This window comes from Tyto alba, unplaced genomic scaffold, assembly GCF_018691265.1.
Source record: "Tyto alba isolate M040663 unplaced genomic scaffold, T.alba_DEE_v4.0 Super-Scaffold_1, whole genome shotgun sequence".
In the NCBI taxonomy this organism is placed as follows: domain Eukaryota; kingdom Metazoa; phylum Chordata; class Aves; order Strigiformes; family Tytonidae; genus Tyto; species Tyto alba.
The window spans coordinates 20,703,541-20,723,493 of record NW_024881261.1 but is presented as its reverse complement, the minus strand read 5'-3'; the positions used below and the strand labels follow the sequence as shown (position 1 = coordinate 20,723,493).

Below are 19,953 nucleotides of genomic sequence, written 5' to 3'. Positions count from 1 at the left end.
GATCCCGGAGAGGCGGCGGCAGAGCCCGCAGAGGGACCACCCCGGGGCGGGGGAGGACCTGGCCGGCTGCTGGGGAGCCGGGCGGGGAGTCGCCCGCTCCCGGCGGTGCTGCCGGGCTTCCCCGGGCGGCAACTTTCCCCCCCCCCCCGCCCCCAAACCTCTCGCTACGCCCCTTCTCCTGGTGCCCGAGACCCGGGCGCTGCCGCGGCTCGGGGCCGCTGCCCCAACCCCTTCCACGGTGCGACGGCGCGGGGGGGGCCGGCCGCTGCTCCGCGGCGCGAAGGGGTCCCGCGGGCGGCCGAGGGGGGCTGCCCTGTCCCGGCCCGGAGGGCGCTGCCGGGGCTGGGCGCCGGCTGCTGCGCGCCCGCGGTGCCGCTTACCTGGGGCCGGGGCCGTGGCTAGCAGGGCGGCCAGCGCCGCGGCCAGGAGGCGCATGGCCCGCGGGGCGCTGGGTCCCGTCCCGTCCCGTCCCTCTCTGCCGAGCTGCCTCCCTCCTCTCCTTCCCGGCCTCTCGCCTCCTCCCCGCCCGGTCCTCCCTTCTCCCCTTGCCTTTCATCTCCTCCCCTTTCTCCTCCTTTTTTTCCGCTTTCTTCCTTCCCTCCCTACTTCTCTGCGCTTCCCACCGTCCTGCCCCCTGCTCAACTCTCCTCCTCTTTTTCTCGCCTTCTTTCCCTTTCTTTCCTTCCCACCGAGCTCAGGCCTGTGGGCTGGCACTGGGGCTAGATAGGGCTGCTCCATCTGTAGGCTCTGTGATCCCCCCCCGCCCCGTGCACACGCCCTGTGCCCAAAGGACACGGATCTGTGCGGATAGTAAGTGGTAAGTTCCCCGCTCTGAGTACAGAAATCCTCTTTGCAAGCGGGTGAAACAGCCTGGCAGCTGTGGGTTTGGGGGCAGGGTGGTGGGAAGGGGAAGGCTGTGTTATGAATCCTCTCTGTTTTCCTAGAGGTGTTTGAAATTTTGCAGGTCCTGATGCTTATTCCCCTCATCCCACTCCTTAACTGGAATAGGACCACCAGGCAGTTCTAGTTAATGGCTGTCTCCCTTTCCGTTGGCTCTGTTGGTGGCAGCCTAGGAACAAGGAGGTCTGGCAGGCAGAACTGGCTCTTCAGCAGTTATGGGGTTGGATGCTGTAGGCTGTTTGGACACCTGTGCTAGGACATTACACTCCGTGCTCTGATGTTTGGAGGATTTTGCCCTCTTCTTTCTTCTGTGGTAGCACAACTACTGACCACTGCCATTCGCCCTCTCTAAAAAAGTCCTCAATTAATTGATGTAGCACCTTAAGGTGCATCACCCCAAGGTTACCGTTCTTGTTTTGACCAACAGTACTATACTTCTAGGCTAGAAAGGACTAGGGAAGTTGTCACTGGCAGTCAACTCCTGCCCTTCCCCTTTGCTTTTTTTGAAAGTGTTTATTATTTGAAAGCCCACAAATCTCCAGATACATGGGTTTAATCCTTCCACCCGCAGGTATGATGGGTTATGCCTGATTTTAGTATTCACGTTGCGCAAAGTGTGGATGATACAAACACTTTGGCATTCCTGCTTCCTTAGATAGGGCAATTAGTAATGATTTAGCTACTCCACCCCTCTCCTAGTAATCATTTAAGCAGGCTAATACATGTCTGCTTTTAAGCATCACAGAAAATTTAGCATGTGCTTTATCTAATCCTTATGAGACTGAACACTGCCTTTAATATTGTGCAATTTGTTTACTTCAGGGACAGACTTTTGTGTCCATACAGCTAACACTCCTCACAAGGGAATGTCAGGTCTGGATTATGCACAGAACAGTCAGCAGACTTGAGGAAACAGAGAGGGTTGTTAAAAGTTGTACTGCCTGGGGAGCTAATTAAGATTTGTAGATTCAGGTCTAGTCCTTTAGCATAGCAAAGGGAAATCCTATTAAAGAGATAAGCTAATTAAAAAAGAAACAGACAAACTCACAAAAAACTGTACCAGCAATTATTTAATTTGACGGTCCTGATGGAAGCTCCATCTCAGGAAGTCCTTGGACTGCTGATTGAGAGGGAAACCAGGGATGACTGATTTTGCATGCTCTTTTCCAAAGCATCTGCTCCTTGCCATTGTTGGAAAAATGACATTAGGCCAGATGGACATTTTAGACCTTCTCATGTAGTTCTGCTAGGCTCAGTCATACCTCACTTTGTCACTCTCATAAATTCCTTCAATCTACTAATCTTTTAATGGTGTGTACAAAATATTGATGAAAGGATATTAATAAGGACTGCCTAAGTTCTCATGTGCCTGGACCCTACAGAGCTTAAAGATGCACTATGAGAATTAGTGTCGGTGTTTGTCATTATCAACCATCCCAGTTACCAGTGGCACTAACAGTTCCTTTAATTACATCAAGAACCCTAATGAGCTTTGGGACAGAGCTAGGTCGATCAGTTGGTGAGAAGACTTCATATGATGCATATGCCTGTGATAGAAGATAGATAGATAGAAGAAGACTCAGAAGCACATCTTGGTTTCTCCAGTCTCATGTGCCTGACTGTTTACTGAAAACGTGTTCTTTCTGTTTTGCAGCTTGTGATCTCTGTACCTTTGACAGTTCCCTGTGTGTTGCGGGTTCTCTCTTTTGTGTAGAATTATTTAGTTTCTCGCCCACTGAGAGATCTTCATTAACATAAGAACGTGAAAAGTGCTCCATATTCTTTCTTTTAAATTTCAGAATGTACTTTTAAAAGTGGTATAGGCTGAAAGTCCTTTATACTCGTCATTGCATAAATAAGCTCAGGTGATGCTTCCCTTTTAGGATTTTTACAAAGGGAGTGCTTTTCTTTGCAGAGCTAGGAACAGGACCCCTCAGCTTCTATGCATGGGTGTCTCTCTTGACACTAATATGTACTGCCAGCAACATTCGTTAGGCAACCCAGCAACTAACACACCTAAATAAATCTACATTTTGCCAATCTCTTGGAGTATGCTCATGGACCAGACAGCACTAGTCAGGCTAGTGAGCTGTGGAGAAACATAGGCTGCTGACCTCTGCCATCTTCTCAGATTTGATACTGACTTGTTGGATGGCTTTATGCAAGTTGTTTCCAACCTCTGGGCTGCAGCTGGGTGATCTGTAACCTTACTTTGTGACTGCATTGGAAGGGTTTGCTAATGGAACTGGGGCAACCTGTGTGAAAGTTTGCAATTATGGGGTTTGCATTATTTCACTATTAAAATCTTTCATCCTTTCAGTCCATTTGTAACAGCTGAGATATTTCGGCTTTTGTAAAATGTTTATTCTTGCTTGTTGATGCCTCTTAGCTGACACCATCACAGTTTACCCACGCACCAAAAATTGTAGAGGCCATATGAACATGCAGCACAGTTCCCATTTTTCTCTTTCACCTACAGGCCAGGCACACAGCTCTGTAAGCCAGTACACCTCCCTTAGCTTCTCTGGAAGTGTGCTGATACACTCGAGTGGAGCCTCTGAACGGCAGGATATGGCTTTCTCGGCTTTGGCAGCACCTACATGGCCTCCTTTCCTGCTGGAACGGGCCTGCTCTGATGAGGAAAATGCCTGCTCAGCACACTGGTGCAGCTGACACAGCTCAGACTGCCTGTTCCTGCAGTGCTTGGAGCCCCTCGCTCCCTGGGGGCAGTGTTACTGAAATCATCAGCCTCAGTCACTGGGCAAGAGCTGCTGTGCAAATCCCCTTTGTCTCTGCAAAGTCACATCTATCCGGAGAGGTAACTACAGCCTCTTGTTTTTTGCTGTCCTGTCCTCCCTCTCTGCCTGCCATTCTTAACCTGCCTTCTTCTATTGAAAAGTCTTAGTAGAGTCCCCAAATCTGTCTCCAAAAACTCCCTGCAGGATTTCTATGAGCAGAATTGTGGCTTGCCCTTGCAGCAATATTGCAGTGCAGCAGGGGGATACAGTAGTATCCACTGCAACTCACAAAGGGCTGCTTTGGCTGTGCTCTAGCTCTGGGAAAAATGTCTTTGCGAGGCTGCAACACACTGCATGTACATGGACTGGGGTGGGCTGATTGTCTGCTTTCATACCTGATATGTTAAGAAGAGTTATGCTTGTTCTGAGTGATGTATGAGAGTTTGTACCCACCTGCAGCAATAAACCATCTCTCTGAACTTACCTTCTTTACCTGGACTGATCAGGGCACCTACAGCTCATCACCCTCCCACACCTCATCCAGGCAGCATGCAAAGATGCTACCTGCCTGCCTGAACCTTGTCATGGAGACATGAGTTATGCCCAAGTCTTCTTCAGAGTCCAGCAGCTGGTAGCTCCCATGGCCCAAGGAATCCTAATTACAAATGAATGCTCGAAGATTAGAGATGGATGAAATCCAAACTAATTCAGTTTTGCCAAGCATGGAGGGAGTTTGGATCTGTATCCAAATTTTCCCATTCCTTTAATGGGCCAAATTCACTTTGAACTGTAACATCCCAGAGCTTCTGAACAACATGGTTTAGGATTAAAAGCTCTACCCTGGTATTTTTCCACAGCTATTTTGTGGACTGATGTGTGGAAAATACTGTTTTGTGGATCCAGCTCCACGTCAATGAGAAAGACACTATAAAAGAGCTTTCAAAATGTAAGCATCATACTTTTTAGGTCTCTGAATATCATGCAGTGTTTACACTGTATTCGGGGATTTGATGATAGTTTACTTGTTGCCATTTATTTCTGACTGATTGGCAAGTTGCCAGATAGGTTAATGTTGTTACTAAAGTTTTCCTTTCCCCCAGTGTAAGGTGTCCTTCCTCCATTCTCGTTTCCATTCTCTTTCAGGGCTGTGAATGATACTGATGTATCTGGGTAGGATCTGATGTTTTGTGTGGTGCAGATATACTTTCCTGGATAGCTGAAATCCTTATTGTTGATGCTGTAACGTATTTTTCCATTTTCTCTTTCTTCAAATGAGAGCACATTTTTTTAGTTCAGGGAACTTGGTTTTGTTGCTACTTTTATGATTATGTTTGGGACTGCATAAAAGCTCAGGGGATTTATTGTGTATTTCTTAGCTCTTGCTTCAAGTTTGATCATTCTACTTTGCAGGGCACTGCTAATCCTGAAAAAAAAATAGATTTGTGGACGTTTTGCAAGAGTGTTTAGAGCCTCTCTCATGTACCTTCTGCATCCTTAGATGTGTGCAAGAGTTGAAACCTGATTAAGTCTTACAGTGCATAGTCATGCAGAAAAACATTGTCTCATCTTCCTGTAGTGGTACATAGCAGTGTCCTTTGAGCACCATTAAAAAGTCCACTGCAGTTCTAGTTCTGTTCTCCAAAGTTATTAAAATGTCACTTTTAGCTGTCCTTATTTCTGGCAGTAGGTGAGCAAATGTCATACTAAGATGGATTTCAAAGCCTTTTCAGTGCATTAATATGTTCTGGCTATATATTCTCATTAGGAGCCCATCCCAGTTAAAGCACTACTGACAGTACTTTGCTCTGAGCTACCCACTGTGAGCCTGCTGATCCCACTCTGCCTGGCTCAGAGAGGGTATTGACTCCAGAACCACACAGTCAGTAAGAGTTGCCCCAACATGCACCATGCTATCCCCTGTTTCGGCTTGCCTGCCTCCCCAGATAAGTGTTTTGGCCAAATTTGGGCAAGTGCAAGCCTCTCCTGAGGACTGCAAGGACAGGTTTTATCTGTAAAGTCTCCTGTCTATGGATTTTGGTCTGTGCTTTCCACACAACCTGTGCTGGCACCATATTTAAAACTTTGCATCCATAATTCGTCTCACAATCTTCAGTCTAAGAGGTGTCCCACTATCTCTTTGTCAACAGGAGATAAAAGAATGACTCTACTGGAAAAGAGCAATGATTCATCTAGCACAGTGCCCTCCTTCTAACTGTGGCTGAGAGAAAATACTTGAAGTGTAGTACAGCCAGGGCAAACACAAAATACTGTGTTCCCAGAAGACTCTTCCAGCTTCACACGATTTGCAGCACTCGTCATCTCAGCAAAATGTTGTGTCACAGTCACTCACTGATCAAATCCAACCACACTATGTGCTCCTTTGTCACTTTGTTCTGGGCTAAAGAGACAGAATTTTGACAGCATATCCCTCCTCCCTGATTAGGTGGCTCCACAGCTCCCACAGTACTAGATGTGGTCCTGATAAGAATAAAGTTTGGTGGTTACAGAGGGAGAACTTTCTGAGGTGAGGGTGACCATGAGAGAATCACTGTACCTGCACAGGGGTGCTCAAAGCCACTGTTGTCAACTGGCACTACATGGCTCATGGAAGGTCACAATACAAAAGCCGTGAACTAATGTCAGGTTTAGTGTACTTGTTTAGCATTTGTCTGGTTATGTTTGGATTCATTGTCTTAAGCTTTCAAACATTTCTTCAACAAATTTTCCAAATTAGCAAATTTAGCCTGGATGTATCTTAAGAATTAAGGCTTTCACATAAATTCCTTGAGCCTACCTGCTTCTTCTCAGGCCAGAAATATTACAAGAAATGCTCCCCTTGCCTGCACCTGGTATTTCTGATCTGCCTTTACCCAGCCACGTGGATTGAGGAAAAAAACTGAGGTAATGTCCAAGAATGGTTGTGGAATTCAGGGTTTGGATGAAGGTGAATTAAGATGAAGATGTGGATGAGAAATGAACCAAAACTGCTCAGGTATTGCTCCTAACTGATATTACATGCTTTATTCCTATCCATTAGTTATCCCCAGCTGCAGAGCTATGATACATGTAGAACCTACCTTCTCCAGGGAGCCTGTTTGGAAAATTGACTGTGAAGCTCATACTGTTATCTAACAAGTGGAACCAAATTACTATCTGTACTTTACAAATTGCTAACTCACCTTTGGAAGGAGCTGAAGTTCACAGCTGGAAAGCAATTACAAACTTGAAAATATGTACCAACGGGAGAGAACCCAGAGAAGAAACCAACAAGGAAGATCACTGCTCCAGAATACATGGCCTGTGAGGAAACACTGAAAAGATGGGATTTCTCAGTGAGGCCCATGAAGCATAATAAATCTCCAGGTATTTTAAGGCTCTTGCAAAGAGAGGGAATAAACAACCATCTGTGTTCACTGACAGTAGAATGAGAAACTGCAGATCTAAATTGCAGGAAACAAGATTAGGTGTTAGAAAATGCTTCCTAACCATGAGGTTAGTTAAAAGCTGGAATAGGAGAGTGAGGGGCACTCCTTATGAGAAGTTTTTAAATATAGATTAGACAAATATTTGTCAGAAAAAGTCTAAGTATACCTTGTCAGCTTTTCAGAAGGATTTTGGACTAAATGAGATCTGAAAAACTGTTCTAGCCTTGTTTTCTTTGATACTGTTTTATGCTCTCTGTATGTTATCTCTTTTAGTAGAAATACTAAAACCTTAAACATGCCACAAAAAAGTCATTTAAGCTCTTCACATCCCAAGGAATAACAACATTTTGTCTTTGACCTACTTTGTCTTACGCAGACATAGACAACATCTTGCCCTCTTATCTCCATTTTCTACCATGTACCCCAAGACTTTCTTCTGTTTCTGCTTTTCTTAAGTTCGGATAATAAATCCTGTGTCTCTGTCTTTTGCGTTTTTTAAAACATTCCAGGCTGGAAACAAAGTATGCACACACGTACCCACAGCACAGAGTTTGTTGTCAGAAAAGCAGGGAATCCTTCCCTAACCTCAGGAATGTCCCTGCAAGATGTGCTTGCTTTTTTCTCTGTTGTCAGGAATGGTGTCGCTACACTTTAGCAGCTATTAACTTTAAAACAGATTCTTTAAACTTAAAAACAGAAGTAAAAGCTTCCTGTTTCTTAAGGAATTATTTCAGTAAAGATCTTTACCAGAGACAGTTTAATCAGTAAGCTCCAGTCAGATTTTGTACATTATATAGGGTTCAGCAGTGGTCAAACTTTGAGCTTCAGGAAGAGTTAAGGATGAGACAAGTGGTTAAGTTTCCTGCTGAGCAGTGAAATAATGAACAAATATCCATCCAAATATGCAGCAAGTCCATGAACTGCTTAAAAAGTTACCTCACTTGTGTTTCTAAGATGATCTCTCTGAATAATTTTTGTCACATCTTTGAACAAAATATTTTACTTTCATTTCCTTCAAACATTGAGTATTTTAGGATAGATTCTCTTTCATATTGTAGATGAGGACATACAGTATCTGCCTTTAAGTGAAAAATAGGCTGATACTATAGAGAGTTAAAGATGTCTTCACATAGCAGTCAGGTGCTGAATACTGTGTGCTCATCATCTTCTTTCCTTTAAAAGTAAAAATAAGGAGCAAAATAAATGCTTTATTTGTTCTATTTAAAGTACAGAAGTTCAGGTGCCATTTGTTAAATGATTCTTTGCAGAGAATATGAGAGAAGCCACATCTTGCATACTGTACATACCGTATGTTTGGATGCATCCTTTAACCAAACATAGTCATTTTTCTTAGCAGTGTTGTGGCCACGTGTATAAGATGTAGGGTTGCCGTATCACAAAATTTGCTTGTATTTCTTCTGTCTGAAAATTACCTTGTATAAACTCTCAAATCTGCACTACTTATTAAAAAAAATAATCTGATCTTTTTTTTCCTGCATTCCTTTCCTTACATGAGAAGGCAGCAGGCAAAGTTCCTGGTTTATCTTCTAAAGCAGGGAAAAGATGACTGCTTAAACAGCAGGCCTTAGAAAGGCACCAAATTATTTGTACTACTTGATGGAAGAGGGAAGGTCCTGACCCATTAAAATTAGTGATTTTGATGTGGTGAAGTAGCAGCCAGATCCTTCTTGGCTGTGTCTGGTCTAATTTGGTGGTGCCATGGATACATGGAACAATAGTCTGTGCAGGGCAGCAGGGACGTGGGCAGAATTACAAGCGAGCATCCATCACATTCCTCTCTGTAAGCACAAAAAGGGGGTTTCCTCTGCACTTTCTAAATGACAGAAAACCTGTATGAATGCTTCTCTATGACTTAGGCAAGACAGCTTTGAACTCAGGAAACATGACAATTTTTTTTTTTTTTGACCTATGAAGGTATTAAAAGTTTATTGTATTGATTTTAAGTCAGATGTTGGCAAAGCTCCCTGGTTTGTTTTTGTTTTTGTTTTTTCCAAACAGATGAATAATATTTGCTCAGTTTGAAAAAAAAAAAAAAAAAAAACAACTCCTGGTGGAGAACCTCTGCATAGAACATTTCTACTCTGATTGTTAAGGTCTGTCAAAAGTTATTAATAATTGGAGTGGAGGGTTACAATGAGGATTGCTGATGGATAGTGCCAGTAAACAGTGGCTGAGTGCAATGGCAGAGGCAGTACGGCAATGCGAACATTAAAATGTGAAATTTTTAAAAGGCCAGATATTAAAAACTTTGGGCAAATTGCCAGCAAAGGTTACAGCAGCAATGCTGAGAGCAGCAGCAGAGCTGACACAAGTCAGCTTTTACCAACAGGCCAACTATCCATGGCTTCGTGTCTTTGCTGAATCTCAGTAGTTGTAGCAGGTTGAGGGCTTTTCCTGCAACTTTGGGATTTGTTGGACAGCAGCTAGGAAAGAAGGGTGTCACAGATTTGTCATCATGGTGATTTACGATATCCTTGAGAAGATGGTCCGTGACAATACTTCATCCGCTTTTTATTTTTGGGATCCACCAGGAGAAAATGGAATAAGGGATGGGGGGAGGGGAGGGCAGTAGGGGGATGTCAGAGGGTAAAACTTGTAATATGGAGATCAGTGCCTCACTTTTAGGTGAAGCCCTTCAGGTTCTCCAAAACAATCCTCCCTTGGTCAGGGGAAGGATCACTACACAGGCATAGCCAATACCTCTCCGTTGCATTTTATGGGTCTGTGGGGTTATATATATATTTAAAAACGATGCTGTTACTTGGAGCTGTAGTTTTATCAAAATGTATGTTGTCCACAGCAGATGTTGATCAAAGGCCTTCCAGTTGGGAGGGTTATTGCTGAAGGGTGCAAACTGGTGTCCCACACTTGGGCTTAACTTCACCGGGCTAATGGAGTAGCTCAGAGGCTTGTGTGTGCCTGAGTGGCTGTGGAGAGACACAAATGGAAAGGAGAACTCAGCTCCTTCTCTGGGACTCACAGTAAACGTCATGCTGATCTTATAGGGAAGTCTGTATCTGAACCTAGGTAACTTTTAAAATTAAATAGGGAAGGTGGGCGAAAGCATCTCAATTCTGCCTAAATGGCACGTAAGGGATATTAGTACCTTGTTGAACGTCTGCTGGTGATTCTGCTCTTGAAGTCTGATTTATTTTTCTTTTTTTACAGACACCTCTCTGACTGTCAATGCAAAGGCAGTCAACAGTTTGACTGAAAAGAAAAGCTAGCAATACAGTAAATGACCACAGTGCTAAATGACCATAATACAGGCCATGCCATATGCAAGTAATTTTCAAAAAGGAGTGTATTTGGACATGGCTCTGAAGTAAAAAATATTGTAGGGAAAAAAGGAAGAAGGATAGTATCTTTTAAAAATAATAGCACACAATGCAGGCTCCAAAATGTTCCATAATTGTTTGTGGTATAGCCTCAGGGTAAAGAAATATTATCATTAAAAAGAAGTAATTTGAGTGAAGCTGGAGAACATAACATTCCACTTACCAGTTGCAAATGTGTACCGTCAAAACACAGGTTTCCAATAACACACAGAGACTTTCTCTGCTTCTTTTGATCTGTTAGCATGTAACAAATACACTCTCCTCTGACACTGAACTTAGGAAAGTAAATAAAATCAAAACCACACTTAAGGCACTGAATCAAAGAAAACATTAGGCTTATATATATGTCAAAGGCATATGTTGTATTACTCATTATAATTAAAATAATACACACATCTGTTTTACAATGAAATGTGAGTAATGTGCCACTAATTACTAACATCTGTAGTTCTTTCTAGCTATGATATTTCCATTTTTAAATGCTGCACATTCTGTGGATTAATAAAATGTGCAAAAGCACATTTAAAATTTATAATACCCTAGCCATACTTTGACTTCTCTTATATCAGCATTTGTTGTCAGGGACTTCCTGGGTTTCTGTGAATTGTCTGTTTTGCCCCCTACAGCAACCAGAACAGTTGTTTAACAACTGGACTGATATTTCTTCCCTGCCGTCTCAGAGAAACAGGCCTAAGCTTGCTGCCTCTTTAGGGCAAGTGTAACTTTCCTGGTCGCCTGTATCTTGGAGTAGTTGTGTGTTTTCAGCACTCTTTGAGATCTTCCTTCTTTCCTGAAAGGTGTCCCTAAAGCCTTCTTTAGTTGTTTTGGTCACTCTTTCTCTGATGAGTGCTCTGTTTTCATCAAACTTACTATGTTAAGATCAGTAATAAGATTTTCCTTCTTCACCAAGTCTTAGAAAATTGTCTTGTTTCCAGTTTGTTAACTGTCCATACATCTAATTCTTATAGTTCTTTAATGGGCTTTGCCTTTGACCTATTTTATCCTCGGTGTAGTTGTGCTGGTTTTGGCTGGGGTAGAGTTTATTTTCTTCATAGTAGATGGTATGGGGCTATGTTTTGTATTTGTGTTGAAAACAGTGTTGATAATGCAGATATGTTTTTATTATTGTTGAGCAGTGCTTACACAGTCAAGGCCTTTTCTGCCTCTCACCCCACCCCACCAGCAAGTAGGCTGGGGGTGCACAAGAAGTTGGGAGGAGACTGGGACAGCTGACCCCAACTGACCAAAGGGATATCCCATACCATGTGATGTCATACTCGGCATATAAAGCTGGGGGAAGGACGAAGAAGGGGGGACATTCAGAGTGATGGTGTTTGTCCTCCCAAGTCACCGTTATGAATGGTGGAGCCCTGCTGTCCTGGAGATGACTGAGCACCTGCCTGCCAATGGAGAGTGGTGAATGAATTCCTTGTTTTGCTTTGCTTGTGTGTGTGACTTTTGTTTTAAGAATTAAACTGTCTTTCTCTCAACCCATGAGTTTTCTCACTTTTACCCTTCCAATTGTCTCCCCCATCCCACCAAGGGGGGAGTGAGCGAGCAGCTGTGTGGGGCTTAGTTGCTGGTTGGGGTTAAACAATGACAGTGGTGCTAATGTGACTGTTCCTGGCATTACATTGACTTGCACATCAGAGACAAAATTAGTAAGCATCCCACAGCTGGCAGCCAAATCATGTTTTGTAGCCATTGCTGTCCAGACTTCCCCAGAAGTAGCAGTGTTGGTGTTACCATCATTGAACTTGCCAGGCCTTGCTTGACATCTCGTCCAGAATTATGACTCTTGCACAGTTTTAAACTCTGGGCATGGTTTTGGCTTGTGTGCTGAACCACGTACTGTTGTTTTGGTCTCTGAGCTCCATGGGCGAGTCTTGATTTCTTTACTTACCGTGGTTTTTGTATGCTATCGTGGCCACAGTATCAGAGCAGCCTGCACTCTGTAAGCTTCAGTTGAGTCTGGGTGACTTCCTTTGCTTGGCAGATTCCAGATGTTTTGCCAGAGTTTATTTCTGCGTCTCTCATGAGCCTGTCTCTGACTTGTCTGTGCGTGTGCGTCTTAATGACAATGAAGAACTATTCTCTTATCAGGAACCTGGTTAGTCAACACCCATCCTCCTCAATCCCCCTTCTCCTCCCTCCAGAAAAAATGTTCATCTTTCAAGTCTTAGATCTGTTACAAACTTCTTTTATACTTTCTATTCCCCCTGCATTAGCAAATCTTGTTCCATTTCTGTATGGAATGCAGTCCTTAAGATTCTGCAATCCATTTTCATTGTAAGCCTCTTGGCTGTCTTAATTGAAAACTATTAAAAACCTCAAGAGTTTGAGATCGAACTTTTATCACAAATAAATTGACTTTCTGCCCAGTATTCTTCTGATAGCATTCATTGTTTGTAGCTGTAGAAACTGTGCACGTCTTCTCTAAGGGTTTTTTCACTAGTAGGGAGTTTACCCACGCCGTTATTCATTCTTGCAGAATAGTTTGATTCTCCCCCAATACAGTACTTTGTCCTGAGATAATGCCAAGTCTGGGAGTCTGACAGACTGTAAATGTGATATCCGAATGTGCCAGCATTGCTCTGCATGAACCTCCATCAAACTGAACATTCCCTTCTACATGTCTCATACCAGCACTTTTTAAAGGCACAGCTCCACACATCCTGTGAACACTCCTTTTTCCCCAGAAAATTCACCTTTCCACCCCTCTTTTCTCTGCCCTGCAGTGTCTTTGAGGAGGAGGAAAATTATTGGAGCTTAATTCACCCTGCAGCCCAGCGCTGTGAATTCCTGTCAGCTGTTTGCTGAGTGTTAGTGGACACTGCACAGACCAAAGAGGGACAGAGGGAATCTGTCCCAATAGTTTTTAAAGCTTCACCTCTGTTGCTAATGATACCTTTGAGACCTAATGAAATAGTTTTCAGATATGGATCTGGTCTTTGATAATGCTCAGGAGTGTTAGCATACAAGAAGGAAGTACTGCATACTCCAATGAGAAGTTTACTTGGGCAAAATTCCCACTGAGGTCAGATGGTCTTTCTCCAGAGCAATCCTTGCCTAATAAATCCCTTAATGGTAATAATTATTGAGTTTGGGGTTGTAGTTAAATATAGGAATATTTTAAATTAAAAAATACATGGGCTGTGCTGTCCTCCTCTCTGCACTGCTCTTTGCTGCAGTAATTCCATGAAGTTACTCCCAGTCTTTGTTGGTCTATAGCTAAGTGTAGAAACATGCCTCTTGTTACCACTTGAAATAACTCATGAAAAAGCCTCAGTTTTATACAATTTATTTCAAATATGAGTTTATGGCTTTAAACTAGTGAACAGCATAGTAACTAATGAGTGCTGGAGTATCTTAACCATAAAATACAATTAAGGAAAGTTCTTATTTTCTCTGAATGAAGGTGTGATGGAAGAGTGGTTACAACATTTAGCTTTTTGCCAGAGATATAAGCTCCCTTGTTGTGCTAGTGATGAGTGTTTTCAAGACTGGTAGAGAATCAGATCTTTCTTCTTTGAGGCTTTTCTTGGTCAACTCAGCTGTAACTGGGTACCAGTCATTCCAGCTGAGTCAGAAAGGCAGCTGACTGTGATAAAAAGCTTTTTCCTTTTTTTAAGTGTGGTTTACCACAGAGTTGGCATGTATTGGTTGTGCCAGTCTGATGGGCTGAACTGGCTCTTCATAATTTGTGGCCATTTTCCTACTGCTACTGGGAGATGTGTATTTCAAGTGTAAGCAGGTACATCTTACAAGCAGCAGAACTAATGAAGTATGCTTCCCAGCAGTTTTGTGTTATGTGCTTAGTTGATGTTAGGTATATAGGACTAGGGCTATTATTAGGTGTCAGATAATCTGTAAAGAGAGATTGAGAGAACTCCCCAGCATTGGGAAAATCTTGAAGTGGAGGTTTGTCACTTCTTAGGCACTAAGATCCACACTGTAGAGAGGACTAATAAGGTCTTTTTCTAGCTGCTTGTCTTCATGAAATGTACTGGAATGTAACTGTCTTGGAGGCTTCTGCTCTTTTGTCAAGTTCTGATAGAAACTGGACAATCTATCAAACAGTGGGAAGAGTCTGCCTTGGCCTGAGCTCCAAAATTCTCTGAAAGAAGATTCCCCAAATCCTAGCACTTTGTGGTGGATCCATGCTGTCAAACGTGAACTCTGAAAGGATCTGCCATGGTCGGTTTACTACTGGGTATACTAGGAAATACCTTGAATTCAGTTGTTCCAGTGACCAGTTATGATGCTCTGAATCCACGCTACAGTTGGGCTGCAGCCAGCAGTATGTAGGGATTAGTCTACTTAAACTGAGTCTTCACTTTCAGTTTAGGCAAAGTCTATATGACCCTGCTATGGTAAAGTAATTAATACTGCTTTAAAACTGGATCTACTTCTCTTATGCCTTCTAACATCCACACAACTCGGTTGTTTTGATTTAGTGTCAATTGGGGGTGGCTAAAAGGACTGAAAGGCATAATCCAGAATGAAACAGAGGAGATACTCTCATCTGACAGGACACAGTCAGGTACTGCTCTTAGATATTAGGATTTTCTCTGGAAATTACAGTATGGAAAATAGGAACTGTGAGAACTGTGAGGAGAGTTAAATCAATGTATACTACAAATTTCTGTGGTATGTAGAAATTCTGCAAATAAATGTGTAAATATTTATCTTTCTCACTGAATTCTTAGACTTCTTACCCAAGACAAAGGAAGCTTCCTATTCTCCAGAGTCCTTGAGTGTGTGCTCAACTCACAGAAGAAGGGATTTTAAGGAGAATTTCTGTGGAGCCCTGTGTACTTCCTATCAGCCTCTTCCATGTGGGAATGAAGCCATTTATGTATACAGTTCCTGGCTCTGGGGCAATTAAAATCTCAGCCATAATGTTATATTAACACAGAATTCAGTGTGCCTAATGACATATTAAATCTTCCTAAATTATAGCTAAATTACAAAAAGGACTAATTTACCAAAACCAGTTAATAAATGTTTAGAAAAGAAAGCTAATTGAATTATCCCTTGTTTGTCAGAGACAGATAATCTCCTTGTGAGAAATCTCATTTTTCCTGAAGCATGATTAATTGGCCTGACGAGTCAGAGATTATGACAAATTACGCAGGAGGAGATAATAAATAAGTCAGTAGGAAGGCTTGGGAGCACTGGTCTAGCAGCTGTTACTTGGTTTAAGGCTTGGTACCACTTCTGGATTCATGCTGCCTCTTGTGTGGTTTCCTTGTTCCTACTGCAGACAAGCCATGCAGCAGTCACAGCCACCCTTTGGTCCTTTCCCCCACATGCTCTAAGTCTCATCCCAATTCACATCAATAGTATCACCTCCCCAGAAGGATGCCTGAAAAAACACATGCTTCTAGGCCAATGACTGGTTTCTACTTCCTGAATAATCAAGGACATGAGAAGCATTTTTTATTTTTCCTTAGTCATGGTGGGAAGGCATTTATGACTCACATAGAAGGTCCAGTCACAGCTTCGTCTTGTTCCCATTAAACTCAATGGAGAAATTAAAATCGGTTGTAGTTGTGCTCGACTCTGAAAGCCAAGTGTGTCTATGTCCTTCAACGTGGTATGCTTAAGGCACTACACTGCACAAGCCTACACTCATATAAGAGAAGGCTTCAGCATATGCACTGAGATTGCTCATTTTTAGTGCATGTTGCTGGGCTGTAGTGCTGTTGTGCTTCAAGCTCTAACAATGAGCAGAGAAGAGCCAAGGGCAGGGTGTGTGCTGGTGCACCAGGCTCAGGCTGCTCCATCCGGGCACAAACCAGGGATAAGGCTGGTGCTGAGGTACCAGACAAGCTCTTTTGCTTTTCCTCTCATGAGTATCTGATCTGAGTGTCTTTCAGTCTAATTCATGAAAAGCACAAGGCAATGGTGTCAAAATTTTATCTTAATGTTTGAACTCTGTGTAAGTTGCCCTCTTTCATCATCTTGTTTGAAAAGCCTGGCAGGTGGTAGGATTGAATTAAAAGTTTATCGGTTTTGTCAATGTTATATCATGTGAGCTGGAGAATGATTTTCCATTTGCACCTTCTTGTAAGTGTGGATCATGCTATTTAACAGGAACTAGATTTGAGTTATTGTCTCATTAACATTATTTGGAAAATGTTATGAATTAGATCTAAATTATTTATTAATGTGCTGCGATGGCATCTGGATGATAATACTCAGGGAAACCGTCTATAGGAATAATTTCTATGCAGGGGATGCAGGACTAAGGCAGTGATCTTGTTGGGTAAGTTTAAGCAAGGTCTCACTATAGCAAGGGGGAAAGGGAACAGAGATGCACAAACTTACTACTGTTGGCACTGCGTGATAGTTGGACATACATGATCTTTACATTTAAATACCATTGCATACTTTTAATTTTCTCTACTCTCTAACTCACCTCTGCCAGTCTCTAGTGGAAATCATTTCTACATAAGTTTCCAGCAATATGCAGTGTGATTTTCCTGCACTACATCTTGGAGTAATTTTGAGAGGAGATGCAGGGCTAGGCTTTTCCCCTTTGTAAGCCAGGAACTTCTTGGACTTGGTGTGTGTCACTGAGAAGGAACTGCCTCTCCAGTAGCAAGCAGGTACGGGCCTGTTGTTTGCTGAGCTTGTGTTTGTAACCTTGAGAATTAAAAAATCTATAAGCATGGTCAAAATAATCCTGACAGTTTAGAAGTTTGGGGGTTTTTAATTAGTACTATTGATCTCCCAGTTTCTGAGCCTTTATGATGTAGCAGAAATTGGAGCTTCTTACTGTTCTCTACAGCCTCGAGCAAGGTACATTTTAAATTAAATTGAGGGTTGCCACAGACACATGATTTGAAGACCTAATGTCTCAAGTAGAGTATAAGATAGTGCAAAACTTCAAGTTAAATAATGACTTTTGGCAGCACTCTGCTTCTTCTTTTGTTCCTGACGAAATCCTGCTAAATCAGTGATTAGAGGCGATTGTAAATTCAAATATCCTGCCTTTTCCTGTGCAATCACTTTTTCTCACTTCCTAGCATCAGTTAGTTCTCTCGTATATTTAGTTTTCCTTTATATCATCAGTTTGCTTATCTGAAAAAACAGTTTCCTCGACATCCCCAGTCAAGTCCCTGTGAACCTGCCACTGTCCTCAGTCCCACACCAAACACATCCAGTCAGCTCCTCGTGTCAGGACCCACTGAGGTACCTCAGAGCTCTCCAGCTCTACTTTGGGCACTGCATCTCTTTGGCAGGAAGGAGCAGAAGCCTCCAGCAAGGAGAGTCCCAAAGGAAACAGCCAGGTAGATGTAGCCTTTGAGACCTGAGGTCACGGGCCCTACCTCAGGACAAAAAGATGCCTGTAGGCTCCCAAAGAGGGTCCTGGGTTGGAATAGCAAGGTCCCAGAGCAGTTGGAGATACCCAGTGTGTGAAGAGCAGATTCACCAATCAGCCCGCCCAGCCTTCACAGTTGTTTTGCCAGTTACTTTTAGAACAGCTCATCCTGCAGATACACAGCAGCTTTTTCTTCTAAGCAGCTATTTTGTGTTTTGTATGCATTCAAGGTGGCAGCTTTTTTGAAGGGGTCCCTGCAGGAGCCCTTATGCACTCACCACAGGTTTCCATTGCTTCCCTGGTGTCACTCTAATGAGTTTAAATATCAAGCAGCTTAAAACATACAGGGGTTGTTCCCAAAAGGGGTGAATAGTCAGTGTTTTATATTCACTGGAGCATTTCAGCCAGTTTTAATCACAATAGAGTATGTTTGCATCTGGTCCCAGCCCTGTAAATCCTCCCTCAGTACTGTGGAGTAATTGAAGAATATGATTAAAGGTAATTATTTTAATTGCCCATTGACTCGGAAAGATTTCTGATAACACTAAGTAGAATCTGATCTGTAAAGGAAAGGCCTTGTGGATTGTCTGCATCAAGACAGACTGTCATCAGCAGTGGTGTGAGGGATGCAAATGAAACATCGCTCGCTTCCTGCAAGCACTGCGTGGATTAAGGGCTAGCAGGGAAGCACATTTTTTAACTGAATGCAGAAGACAGAATCTGTGAACTGTGCCAGTCTGCATGTGAAGTGTTTGGGCTTGTTATTAGTACACAGTGTTCAACCCCAGTGTAATGTCACTGATTTTGCTGAGGTTCCTGTTTGATGCAGTTGTGAATGTAAGCACAGGGTTCTTCCAGGGCTTAAACCCTGGAATACAAGAATTGAGGCCCTATATATTCAATAAGGTGAAATACTTAACACCTAACCATTCCAAAACCAGCATTTTTGTTGGAGGCAGCAGTAAAGAATGATGGTCTAATAATTAGGTCACCCACATTGAACTTGGAAAGCATTATCTGCATTCTCTGCTTTGCATATCCTGCATTGACCTTTGGCACAACACTTGGGCTGCTCCATGTCTTGTTTCCCCTCTCTGTGAAGTGTGGACATGCCTTCTGAGGAGTATGTGAATTGCTTTGATGAAGTGTTAGTAGTGACCATGCAAATTCACTGATGTAGTGACAAGGAGAGCAAAGGCCTTTGTGATTTTTTTTATGTATAAATATATAGTATCTATGGAATCAACTACTTCTGACTGTGGAAGGAAAGTACATCAAAAGATACTAAATTCAACAGGACCACTTTTGGCTTAGTGACGCTAAGCAGAAATCTTTTGTAGGGCAGTAGGCTGTTCTAGGAAAGCATTGGCACATACTTGTAATGGTCCTAGACTTCATCTAGATGTGTGCTATTAGCCACTGTATCAGAGGCTACTGGAGAAGATGGACAATTTTCAGAAGTCTGAAGCCTCCACAGATCCTACTTGTTTATTCTCTAATTACAAGCGCTGTATTTCAGACCTGGTCTATGTCATTATATAGTGTCATAATTCTCTGTCCTTTCTTTAATTCAAACTCTATTTATATTTCTTTTTGTAGGTGAGTATAAACTTCGTTTCTTTATCAGGTTTTCTAGGTAGGTACTTTCCTTTGTGTTTTCCCATTTTTGGTTGCTGAGCCAAAGCATTTTTAACAGTTTTTGTGGTTTATATTTGATTAAGTGTATTTCTAAAAACCAGAATAAATAATACTCTTGACAAAAATGATCTGATTTTTCAATTACAAACATGAGAGAGGCCAAGAAAGATTCAGTTTGCAACTGTTTGGAGTATTATGAAATTTGCCATCCTTTCTATTTGGGAGGAACTGAATCAGAGACTTCTGCATAACTCGCAGGGCAGATTTATATCAGTGAGGTGTGATTTACAGGACTTCTCCCACAGGCACTGCTTTTCTACCCATGCAGTTCTATTGACTCTAGTGGATTTTTGTCTGGTTTATTACTGAGTGAGCAAGTACCAAGCTGTGTGGCTCCTTCAGTTAGTCCCAATTTACACTGATGCAGCTGACAGCAGGATTTGACCTGAATAATCCCACTGTTGCTGTGGCACGTTCATTGTAACTAAAGCCAACGTTGCATCGTTATCCCTTTAGAAATGTGTGCTGTGTATGTGCTTCTTAACTCACTTCTTGTGTCTACA

At 42.6% G+C, this 19,953-nt stretch overlaps 2 protein-coding genes across 3 annotated transcripts in view; one reads left to right on the top strand and one right to left on the bottom strand.

Annotated features, from left to right (window-relative positions):
• Positions 1-559, bottom strand: part of VSTM4 (V-set and transmembrane domain containing 4) — a 42,556-nt gene extending 41,997 nt beyond the window's left edge. For both annotated transcript variants that reach the window (XM_042786998.1, XM_042787004.1), the window contains exon 1: positions 381-559. In XM_042786998.1, the coding sequence (XP_042642932.1) occupies positions 381-435 (55 nt within the window). In that variant the 5' untranslated portion in view covers positions 436-559. The remainder of the gene's footprint in view (positions 1-380) is intronic.
• Positions 560-740: 181 nt separating this feature from the next.
• CUNH10orf71 (chromosome unknown C10orf71 homolog) overlaps positions 741-19,953 on the top strand; it is a 96,504-nt gene continuing 77,291 nt past the window's right edge. The window contains exon 1 of the mRNA XM_033001760.2: positions 741-817. The gene's annotated coding sequence lies outside the window, so the exon portion shown is untranslated. The remainder of the gene's footprint in view (positions 818-19,953) is intronic.